The sequence below is a fragment of the Triturus cristatus genome, chromosome 7, assembly GCF_964204655.1.
Source record: "Triturus cristatus chromosome 7, aTriCri1.1, whole genome shotgun sequence".
In the NCBI taxonomy this organism is placed as follows: domain Eukaryota; kingdom Metazoa; phylum Chordata; class Amphibia; order Caudata; family Salamandridae; genus Triturus; species Triturus cristatus.
The window spans coordinates 1,204,892,773-1,204,904,994 of record NC_140590.1 but is presented as its reverse complement, the minus strand read 5'-3'; the positions used below and the strand labels follow the sequence as shown (position 1 = coordinate 1,204,904,994).

Genomic DNA, 12,222 nt, shown 5'->3' with positions numbered 1-12,222 from the left:
TTGCTGCCACCTTGTTGGAAGCTGCCTGCGCCTGGTTCAAGTGGCCGCCATCTTTCTTCCCCTGCTATCAATAACTGTTACATTAGGTACAGGTATTTGAAATTAAGGTACGGTTTTCAAATACTGCTCAACTGTGCAAAGAAGCTGAGATGATTCAATCAGTGATCGCTGCTTTTATGTGAAAACACTTTAAAATTCACAAAATCATAAAAGTGGAAAACCAAAACAAGAATATAATTAACTGGGTTGAATTATTGTCAAATTCTAAAGGTCTGATGGGCAATCAAATCTGATAAATGGTGACTACTGAGACAAAACAGCCCAAAGCTCATCATTCAAGAAGGAACTAAACCACCAAATGAAATGAACTGTGCCCTTGAAATACTAAAAGTTAAAAGCATGTCCTTCGGAGAACCATCACATGCAAATTCAAATCATATATTGAAGTCATTAGCTCTTTTCAATTAAGCTTCGGACACTGACATTGAGTTCTATGTTGTCAAAACTATTCCTCCAATCAGCAACAGTGTATTATTTGTTTGCTTATGTCACATGCATACAACCAGCCACCCTTGTCACAACTCACTCGCACCATGCAGTTTTTTGAAGTACCTTGCTGTTTTTTCACTATTGTACCTAAGTAAAAAGAATACATTTGTACAAATATAACTGTGCATATTTGTTCACTGTAATGTTTTTTTCCGTTGCCATGAGGGATTTGGCTAAATGATCTTTTCGAGGAAACCATGGTATTTTGTTGTTAAGTTTACTTTAAAAAAGTTCGCATTTTCTTGTCCCAGCCAACTGTGACTTCTGCCAGTTTCCTGGATCGCATGACTGTGAATAGTTCTGTCGTTTGGGGTTTGGGTATTGCTTACAGACAGTTGCACAAAGCGAGCTTAGGTGTGAACAGGATGGGCCAGCCTGACAGGATGGCTTAGGAGTAGCTATGCACAGTCTCACTTACAATTCAAAGGGCTTTTCCCACAGCGCACACAAAGGAACCTGACATTAGGCCTGCCCTGTGTTTTGTCACCCCCAGCCAGTTTGAAGCCTTGACCAAGGGAAGGGGAAGAACTTTCCAGACCTAGTTTTAGGGGAAAGACTACTGCAACAAGGTATTAATATTGAACATCATGAGTCACCCTTCGGGACATTCATGGACCTGTGGAAGATTTATAAGAAGATCTGCCCTGCTTCAAGAGGATTGCGCTGCTGTTTGAAGGACTGCTTGCTGTCTGAGAAGGAAGATTGAACCTACTTGCCTTCATTCCAGGCTGCCCATAGTGAATTCAAAGATCAGTTGGCTGACCTCCTATGTGAGCTACAGGGATGCAACAAGCTTTAGAGGCCCTTCTGCAACTGCCCAGCTGACCAGCTGCAACTGGAGGAGCCTGGACCTGCCTTAGCTATGCTACTGACCTCTTCTCAAGTGAGTCCAGATTCCCAAGAAGTGCCCCCAGGTCCTGATCCCTTGGTGCCATCTCATTCGGCCGCAACTTGTCCTTTTCCCTGGTCTAGCAAAGCCAGATGACTGTGAGTGGCACTTTACGCTTTCAGGTGCTATTTCCACGTAAAACTTTAAAATTGACTATCCCTGGCTCTACTGATTGCTGTGTTGTCATATTGTGTTGTGTTTTCATTTCATTACTGTATGTGTGCTGCATAAATATTTTACAATTGCCTCTAAGTTAAGCCTGACTGCTCTTGTGCTAAACTATTAGAGTGTTAAGCACATGTTAATTGTGTGACTTTTGTGGTTCATCCTGATAAGGATTGTGATTATTGCTTGAGTGGGGATTTTGCCCTCCTCAGCCAACGACCCAATTTCTTACAATAAGAGAATAAAGTATTGTTTCTACATACCAGTCACAGTGCCATGCCTATCCATCAGTTGAGCTCAGTGATGAAGGCTTCTGAACCGTGTTGCTTAGGGTACCGACTGCTCAGCACACCTTCTTTCAGGACCAGAGCTGTGTCAAAAGCTGCATCCATTGGCATGTTGTGAAGAAAGAACATAAAATGTGAACAAATGAGTTACAAAAAAAATGTTGGGAAGGACACAATGCTACATCTGGGTAAACCAAAATTGAGACCTCTTGAAAAGCTTCGGCTGGGGTAAGATTGGCCCCAAAAAAGGCCACAGCTCTTTCTTTCACCCTAATGTGTTTTTTTATAGATAGTAGGGTTTTTACTGGCAAATGTGGAGGAATGATTGTGGTCTTGTTAGCTTATATTTTATGGATACTTAACAAAAAGGTGTAAGAGGCATAGGAATAGTGGTCCAGGATTGTTGCAGTTAGTGGGAAACATGAAACTGTGTAGCACCACAGTCTGCAGAAGCCTTTAACAATGGCCTTTGCATCTGTGGCAGCACCTGTATTTACCTGATAGCATTAACTTGATTACTTGTCGTTGCTATGCCAGCCTTTCATATCACATTATTCCGTTTCTTCTAAAGATACTTCTAAGCATCAGAACTTACTTACCAGACATGGTTGTACCCTGGAAATTCACCAGCAAAAGTGTTTACAATTTTGAGATTGCACCTACATTTGCCATTCATCACCACCCCAACGCTGCTAGAAAAGTCAAAAATACTGTTCTACCCTTTTAGCTTCCGATAGAAAATCTGTCTCCATGGCATGTTTTCATTTTTCTTCTCATATACATGCAAAAAGCTGCTGGTCTGTTCAATGGCACCATAAGATTGTCATGGCTCCTAATGCAGGAATGTCAAATGGGCTCTTTAATGAATATTTAACATAATACATAATTTGAATTTAGTGGACACCCTCATAGAATAGGCCCCAGTGCCACTGCACCTTTTGCATCACTAATATCTTTGATCGCCTTGCGAAGCTGTGTTTAATGCTCGCTGTGGTGCTTTTAGAAAACTGAAAACGAGATTACACTGTGAGCAAATCTTTTATATTTTTAGAAATACATTCGTATTTGTTTTACCTGTATTTTTAATTGCTTTTAACCTTCCGGAGTGGGGAGTGGGAGTTGTTTGCTGCTATATGCACCGCTCTTTCACGGAGCCTTGCTTCCGGCCAGTAGAACACCACTTCCGCCGATTAGCGGTCTAGTGGTTCATGGGGGAGTATTTTAGGAGGACGCTGTCGCGCCCGCGCAGCACTTGATCGCCTTGCGAAGCTGTGTTTAATGCTCGCTGTGGCGCTTTTAGAAAACTGAAAACGAGATTACACTGTGAGCAAATCTTTTATATTTTTAGAAATACATTCGTATTTGTTTTACCTGTATTTTTAAATGCTTTTAACCTTTCGGAGTGGGGAGTGGGAGTTGTTTGCTGCTATATGCACCGCACTTTCACGGAGCCTTGCTTCCGGCCAGTAGAACACCACTTCCGCCGATTAGCGGTCTAGTGGTTCATGGGGGAGTATTTTAGGAGGACGCTGTCGCGCCCGCGCAGCGGACGCGCGCAGCGGGCACGCGCAGCGGGCGCCAAAGGCGCGCCCAAGGCAAGCCCGTCTGCGCCCGTCCGCGCCCAGGCCGGGCCTAGGGCCAGTCCCCCTGGCCCTTCCTCACCAGGTGGAAGGTACATCTATACTGGTAAGGACATACAGATGTGGAATCACAGAGATAAAGGTCTACAGTGTCACAAATTGTCCCCGGGCTCTATTCCTGATGCTAATGATGTTGCATACAGAGCGGATGGGTCTTTAATATGTAGGGAGTGTATGGTCCCGCTTCCAACCCTACTTAATCTACCTGTTCAACATAGGGAACCTGCTCACGACGTGGATAAAAATGTCGGAAGGGACAATCACCTGAAATGTGTCCTATTTAATGCAACATCGCTTGTTAATCACTCAGTGGAATGTGCTCTTCTTTTGGAAGACAACAATGTTAAACTTGCATTTATTACTGAGACTTGGTTGGACAGCACTTCGGGTCCTGACTTGGTGAAGGCCACTCCTATCGGCTTTTGCTGCTACTCCCTTGATCGAACTCACAAAAGGGGCGGAGGGCTTGCAGTGATATATCATGACTCACTGAACCCACTTTTCCTACCTGTGTATGATCAAGGCTGCGAAGCTTTGTCTTTTAACATCTCTTCCGCACCCTATAAACCTTTCAAAGGGATCTTAATCTACCGCCCTCCAGGAGGGAAGATTAATTTTCTAAACTCTTTGAATATATTATTAGAAGAAGGTCTGAGCCAACAAACATTTGTCGTGTTAGGAGACTTCAATTTCCATTTGGAAAAATTGGAAGACCCTGACACGGCCAGGCTTAACAGTACTATGGCCTTAGGAGGCCTTGAACAATTGGTCTCCTTCCCCACCCACATAAAAGGACATACCCTAGATGGGATTTTTTCAAATAACTGTGACCTGGGTAACATCTCCGTCCTCCCGATTACCTGGTCCGATCATTTCATAATTACCTTTGAACTTAAGCATGCTATGAGGGGTCCTATGGACTCAAAAGATAAGAAGGATATTACGACCAGAGCTTGGGGTAAAGTCGATGTCATACATCTAAAATCTTTCCTCATGGAATCAATGCCTTTAGCTTCGACCGATCCTGAAGTAGCAACGCGCCTGTATAACAACTGGTTAGACGATGCGTGTCTCCTTGCAGCTCCCCCCGGAAAATGGATACCGAAAAGGGCTTTACCCACTGCTCCTTGGTATTCAGAAGAGCTCAGAGAAAAAAAACGATTATGTAAACGGGCCGAAAGATTGTGGCGAAAAAACTATGCAACGGCTGATAAAATGGACTTTAAATCAGCGATTGCGAGCTATAAACAATCCCTCCTGGTAGCCAAGAAAGAATATTTCTCACTTCAAATTACAAAAGCCAAATCTGACTCTAAGGAGCTCTTTAAAACAGTTATCAAACTATCAAACCCCAGGACGCCTAACGTTGCTGTCGCACCTGACTTTTGCAATACTGTCGCTGTATTCTTTAAGTCAAAAGTGGAAACTATTTTTTCTTCTTTGTCAGACCTGGTCAATAAAAGTCATATGGATTCTACCACTAATATACCCCCTCCCCCGGCCAGCACCCTGGATCATTTTCTTCCTTTGAACACAGAAGAAACAATGAAACTGATGAGCAATATCAAATCAGGTGCTCCTAGCGATCCTTGTCCCACATGGATAATTAAACAGTTTGCAGATATAACCTGCAGGGTCTTGACTCCTCTGTTCAATAATGTATTTCGTACCGCAATTTTTCCCAGCCCCTGGAAAAAGGCCTCAGTGCTTCCTCTTTTAAAAAAACAATCTTTGGACCCTAAAGATCCAACTAACTATCGCCCTATCTCCAGACTTCCCCTACCAGCCAAAATGCTTGAAAAAGCCATGAACAGACAACTCAGTGACTTTCTCTTGCTGAACGATTCCTTGGATCACTCTCAATATGGCTTTAGAACTCATCATAGCACCGAGCTGGCTCTTATCAAATCGACTGAGGAGATTAGAGAGGTATTGGACAAAGGAGGAAACGCTATGCTGATCCTTTTAGACCTATCCGCGGCCTTTGACACCGTGCATCACAAGGTACTGCTTAATCGGCTGTCAGAGATCGGGATAATAGGACAGGCATGCAATCTGTTTGCTTCCTTTCTGAAGGATAGACTACAAATAGTCGAACTTAATGACGATACATCGGAACCCTTCTCCCTGCCATGCGGGGTGCCGCAGGGCTCTTCTCTTAGCCCCACACTTTTTAATATCTATGTGGCACACCTGGCTGGCATCATTAGATCATTAAGGTTCCAACTCACCTCCTACGCAGACGACACGCAAATTGTGCTGTCTGTGAAGGAGGGAGCTGAAAAGGAAACAGGAGCCCGTTTTTCAGAGTGCATGGTATCCATCTCCAGATGGATGTCCGCTAATTGCCTTAAGCTGAACTCAGCTAAGACAGAAGTGGTGAGGTTTGGAAATAATCCTCGGATGTGGACACCCGATTGGTGGCCTGACTCTCTCGGTCTCTGCCCCACACCTTGTAGGAAAGCTAAAAACTTGGGAGTGGTGGTTGATGAAAAACTCAGCATGGGGGACCAAGTGAGCAGGGTCACTTCAGGATGTTCTATGGTACTCAGAATGATCAGAAAAATCAGGTCCTACCTGTCTGAGGGGTGTCTCCGTACGGTGGTGACTGCACTCATATTATCTCGTCTTGACTATTGCAACAGTCTTTATGTTAATATGCAGTCACAACATCAAAATAGGTTGCAGGTCATTCAAAACGCCGCTGCCAGACTTTTGACCCGGACTCCTAGATTTGTGTCAGTTAAAGGTGATCTGAAGAGACTGCACTGGCTTCCTACCCACTTGAGAGCTAGGTTCAAAGCCTCGTGTATAGTGTTCAGAGCCTTGAACGGGACAGGTCCCGAGTTTCTCAAAAACAAGTTTTCCTGGTATACTCCATGTAGAATGCTCAGATCTACTGGAGCTAAGCTAGTGAAAATTCCTTGCATAAAAAAGGCAAACTGGGGAGGAAGGAGTTTCGTTTATGGTGCGTCAAAAATCTGGAACGAACTCCCTTTCATGCTTAGAAATGCATCGGATTTCATTTCTTTTAGGAAAAATCTCAAAACATGGTTTTTCTCGCAGTTTTAGTTTCTCATTTTAGCGTAGGCTTTCAGTGCTTAGCGCCAGGACACCATATGGTAATCGTGCGCTCTATAAATTCTAATAACATAACATAACATAATAGCCACGCCAATGGTTCTGTTAGTCCTTTCACCTTTTCTGCTCCACTTATGTCTGGGTTGTCCAGGCATACGTTAAACATGCAGATACTTGTGAATATCCAAAACTTCAGCTGGTATCATTCTCTTGGGGAAGACTCCTTATACCTCCATCCAGTGACTGACAATGACACAACTATAGATGTGAAGTTTGCATGTTCAGTTTTACAGAAAAAGGTTCATTTGAAAGTGACAAGGTTTGTTGTATCAGCCTCTAAATTGTTGGTCCAAACTAATTGGTTAGCATATGCTCAATTCAAGTTAGAACAGGTAGGTCCGAGAAAAAGCAGCATTCAAGAACTTGGCTGGGTTTAGCTACTGCCAAAATCATCTTGTATTGAAGCACTACAGAACAATACCTGGTTAATGTATGTTTTATATTTTCATCTGCACTCTTTACCACTTTCTTGCCTTCAGGTACCTGTCTCCATTTGCAGTGAAATGTGTCTACCAGGTTACAGGAAATCAGCCTTGGAAGGGAAGCCTAAATGTTGCTTTGAGTGTGTTTTATGTTCCAAAGGAAGCATCACCAACCAAACAGGTGGGTCACATTAGGATGTTTAAGTTGGTTAAATAATGACAAACTCAATGAATTTAATGGTGCATGGCCTCACAGGGACTGCTCAGACGTTGATTTATTATCCCTCTCTCCTCTGCAGAGTGGGAGGCTCACCACTAAATGTGTGATTTTCACTCCTAATGAGTGAATTCTGGAATATATGTGTTGTTTAGTTTTTCGGCCTGGTCTGGGTTAGTTTGTCCACACATTCTGGATTTCCAGGGAAAGTCATTGTTTGGAATACAGTGTTCTAGTATCCCAAAAATTCTTCACTATAATTTATTTCAAAATATTATAGTTTGCACTTCCATTTACATGATTCAAAGTTAACCACACATCACCATGGTGTGTTAGAAAAAAGCAAGTCCTTTCATTTTCGGGTTCTGTTCTTTGATTTCTGTTCAAACATCCATAACACGGTACTGATGACATTAATAATGAAAGCAGTTCTTGTAAGACATCTTTTATGAGACTAATCTTTGTACATTCGCTATCAATCGATCTCAATCTTTATTCGATTATTTAAAAATAATCATAAAAGAATATCAAACAGATAAAAATGCATTACAGTAAATAAAAAATGCATACAATTGTTGTTGACCCATTTCGCTGCTGGGCCTGACCCCCCCGTACTAAGCATTTTTTGGGCTATTTGGGCAAGTTCACGCTTGGCCCCCTGTAACTTTTTGTCCACATAAGGTATCCATGTCAAATTTGAGTCCTTTTCTTCCTGCATCTTGAGGATTCTAAAGGTACCATGGGTTTGTGGATTCCCCTGGATGGGAACAGGAAATTAGCAAAAATATCGCTAAATGTTGCCATTTGGGGGGAAAATGAGGATAAAGTGCTGCGGAAGAAAGCACATGTTTATTTTCCCTGCAAATGGTACAACAAAGGGTTTGTGGTGCTAAGATTACCATCTTCCCAGCTTTCAGGAACAGGCAGACTTTTGTCAGAAAGCAAACATTTTCTGCACAGTATTGGCATTTTAATGGGACATAGCTATTTTTCCTATTTCATGTTCTTTCAACCACCTTCTAGTTAGTGGTAGGAATTGGTGTAAAAGCAACAATGGATCCCAGGAAGCTATACATTTCTGAAAAGCAGCCATAAATTCAGCAAATGGTCATTTGTGTAAATCCTTCAATGTTTTCCTATGGAAACTAAGGGTTGAAATAAAAAAATATTACATCGAGTTGAAAAAAACTGCCATTTGTGACAACATTTTCACCTGTCACTTCTTCTAAGTATGGCAGATTTTTTTAAACAATATACTGTTACATTTCCTGGACCATTCTGGTTGTGATGATATATAGGACTTGTAGGTTCCCCAAGAACCCAAGGTACCCAGAGCCAATACTTGAGCTGCACCTTACAATGGTGTTACATTTGGTAAAATATAAAGAGTTAAATATAGGTATTTTCAAAATGGGAACAAAATATAGTATTTAGAAGCAGTAGTTATTTGCACATCTCCGAAATTGTGGGTATCCATACTAGCATGTGAATTAGAAGACATTTTTCAAAACAACTCCTTTTTTACACATTGTCTTATATGTGGAAGGCAGAAATGTTCAGAAATCAATTGTAATAACCCTTGTTCTACAGTTCTGTGTTCCCCTAAGTCTCCCAATAAAAATGGTACTTTACTTGTGTGGGTAGGCCTAGTGCCCGCAACAGGAAACGGCCCAAAACGCAACTTGGGCATATCACATTTTTCCAGTAAAACTGACCCTTTTTTCACAATGTGTCTAGCTGTGAATTTTGGACCCTAGATCAGTCAGCACCTAGGGAAATGCTGAAAATGGGGGTCTCTAGTTGGCAATGGTTTGCACCTTTGTCCAAGTAGGGACCATTGCTTCTAGTCAGAGTAAGGGAGTTACGCCCTTAGACAACCCCTGCTCACCCCCTTGGTAGCTTGACACGTGCAGTTAGTCTTATCTCAGAGGCAGTGTGTAAAGCATTTGTGCACACATGCAGTAACACAGTGAAAACACTACAAATGCACACCACACCAGTTTTGAAAAATAGGAAATCTTTATCTAAACCAAAGAACACCAAAATGACAAAAATCCACCATACATATGTCAAGATATCATAAAAAATAGGTTATTCACAAAAATAAAGCTATGATGACGTCGTAACAGATGAAAATCCCAAAGTACAGCACAAATCACGAGGTGTCCCGAGTCACATGGACCCCAAAGAACAGAAACTTGGCAAACAATGAAAACAAAGACGGTGCCCAGCATCGGGGAGGTGATGCATCGCAGGTGGTGGGCGGTGTCCGTTCCTTACGACCACAAGGGAGGTGAGCGGTTGGTTCCTTACTCCGATGCAGGGGAGGCGAGGCGTCGGCTCTTTACTGTTGTCTGGAAGGTGACTTTACGTTGCCGGTGAGGTGTTGGTTCCTTACGATGGTGCAGGGTCGATAGATTCAGGAGGTCATCCACGTCAGGTATCGGCTCCGTAATGAAGAAGCACCGGCATCGGTGGGGTCGGGGCTGTGGTACGAGTCGGGGTGGGTGCATCGTGAGTGTCACGAGCGGTGCCCTTGGCTCCGATGCAGGCAGCAACTTCCGTGACGGAGTCAGAGTCGATACAGGGCAGCTTTGGCAGGCGTCGGGGATGCAGTGTAAGTTGGAGTGGTGCGTTGTGCACTTTACGACTGGTGCCCACGGCTTCATTGCAGGTCGAGGCGTCGCTCGCCAGTGTCAGTTTTTCTTTTTCCCTCTGTGGCAGCTGAAACAACAGTTCCAGGTGCAGGAAATTAAGTCTTTGTGTCCCTGAGATTTCGGAATAAGAGACATGCTCTGTACCAAGCCCTTGGAAATCTTCTTCAAGCAGGATAAATAGCAGAGTTCAGTCTTTGTCCTCTCCTTGTCAGAAGCAGCCACTGCAGGCCAACCCAGCAAAACATCCACACAGCAATGGGGCGGTACTTCTCCTTTCAGCTTCTCCAGTTCTTCTCCTTGGGAGAGGTTCCGCTTGAGTCCAGATGTGTTCTAAAGTTCTTGGGTCGGGCCCCATATTTATACCACATGTCAAAAAGTCTCTCAGCTCAGTCTAAACAAGTTCTGTCCTCTCTGGTCCTGCTTCTAGGCAGGAGGTGAAGATAGCATTGTGCACAAGAGACAGGGCTTATTCATGTCTAAGCAAAACTCCTCCAACCAAACTCCTCCAGCTCCTCTAAATGCGACCCAGTTTTATTCAGCCCAGCTCTAGTCATCCAGGAAATGCAGGGCACACCTTAACCCCCCCCCCCCCCCCCCCACCAGTGGCTGTCTGCAGTGAATGCACATCCCAAGCCCTTGTCACTCCAGAACCAGACAGGCAATACACAACTCAATAGTGGCACATAGGATGGCTAAGCAAGAAAATGCATACTTTCTAAAAGTGACATTTTCAAACCCACAGGTTAAAAACCATCTTTACTAAAACATGTGTTATTTAATTCTGAGTTCAGAGAAACCTTAACTCCATCTTAATACCTTGTCCCCATGAGAATTTGTACTTGTAAGATGTTACAAAGTATCTCCCATGCTATCCTATGGTACAGATAGCCTGTCAATAGTGAAAAAACGAAATGCACAGTGTTTCATCATCAGGACTGTCACACACCCAGTACATGTCCTATCTTTCACATACACTGCACCCTGCCCAGGGGGGCACCTTGGGCCTACCTTAGGGATGACTCACATGTAAGAAAAGGGTATGTTAGGGCCTGGCAAGTGGGAGCACTTGCTAGGTCGACATGGCAGTTCAAACTGTGCACAAACGCTACAATGGCAGGTCTGAAAACCCTCTGAAGGGTTGCTGGTGTGGGTGGCACAATCAGTGTGGCAGGCCCGCTAGCAGCATTTGATTTACAGGCCCTGGGCACACACAGTGTGCTGTAATAGGGTCTAAGCAATAAATTAAATAAGCCAATAATAGAAACAATAATCCATAAACACAATTCACACAGAAAGCATCTGCACTTTAGCACTAATCAGCATAGGTATAGGGCCCAGAATCCTAAAACCAACAAAAACAGGGTCAAAATAAAACAAGAGGCCAAAAAGTCTGAGGGTAAACCCGCTGAAAAAGCCAGGTCTAACAGGAAACCAAGATTTTAAACATCCAGGGAAATCAAGGATGGAGTGACTATTGTGGCTCTCACCAGGGTCTGTTACCTAGAAACCCTTCCAAACCTCAAACTTTGTAAAAAATCACATTTTCCTCACATTTTTGTGATGTAAAGTTCTGGAATCTGCAGACAGCCACAAACTTACATACACCCAGCATTTCACCAGGTCTCCCGATAAAAATGGTTCCTCATTTTTGTGGGTTGGCCTAGTACCCGTGACTAGAAACAGCCCAAAATGCAACGTGGGCACATCACATTTTTCCAGTGAAAACTGACCCTTTTTTCACAATGTGCCTAGCTGTGGAACTTGAACCCTAACTCAGCTGGCACCGATGGAAACCCTGTGCATTTTTAAAACTAGACATTCAGGGGAAACCAGGATTAGGTGTCTTGTGTGGCTCTCGCCAGGTTTTGTGACCCAGTATCCCTTGCAAACCTCAAAGTTTGTTTTAAAAAAAACACATTTTCTTCACATTTCTGTGATAAAAAGTTCTGGAATCTGCAGGGAGCCACAAACTTCCATGCACCCAGCATTTCCCCATGTCTCCCAATAGAAATAGTACCTCATTTGTGTGGGTAGGCCTAGTACCCGCGACACTAAACGGCCTAAAATGCAATGTGGGCACATCACATTTTTCTAGTGAAAACTGACCCTTTTTTTGCAATGTGCCTAGCTGTGGATTTTAGACACTAGCTCAGCCGGCACCTAGGGAAACCTAGCAAACCTGTACATTTTTACAAACTAGATACCTAGGGGAATCCAGGATGGGGTGACTTGTGTGACTCTCACCAGGTTCTGTT

The 12,222-nt window shown here is 43.4% G+C and overlaps 1 protein-coding gene across 1 annotated transcript in view; it reads left to right on the top strand.

The window, feature by feature from the left end:
- The window catches only part of LOC146811604 (extracellular calcium-sensing receptor-like), a 267,064-nt gene that overhangs the window by 213,268 nt on the left and 41,574 nt on the right, over positions 1-12,222 (top strand). Inside the window, exon 3 of the mRNA XM_085615082.1 lies at positions 7,151-7,274. Within this exon, the coding sequence (XP_085471208.1) occupies positions 7,151-7,274 (124 nt within the window). The remainder of the gene's footprint in view (positions 1-7,150; positions 7,275-12,222) is intronic.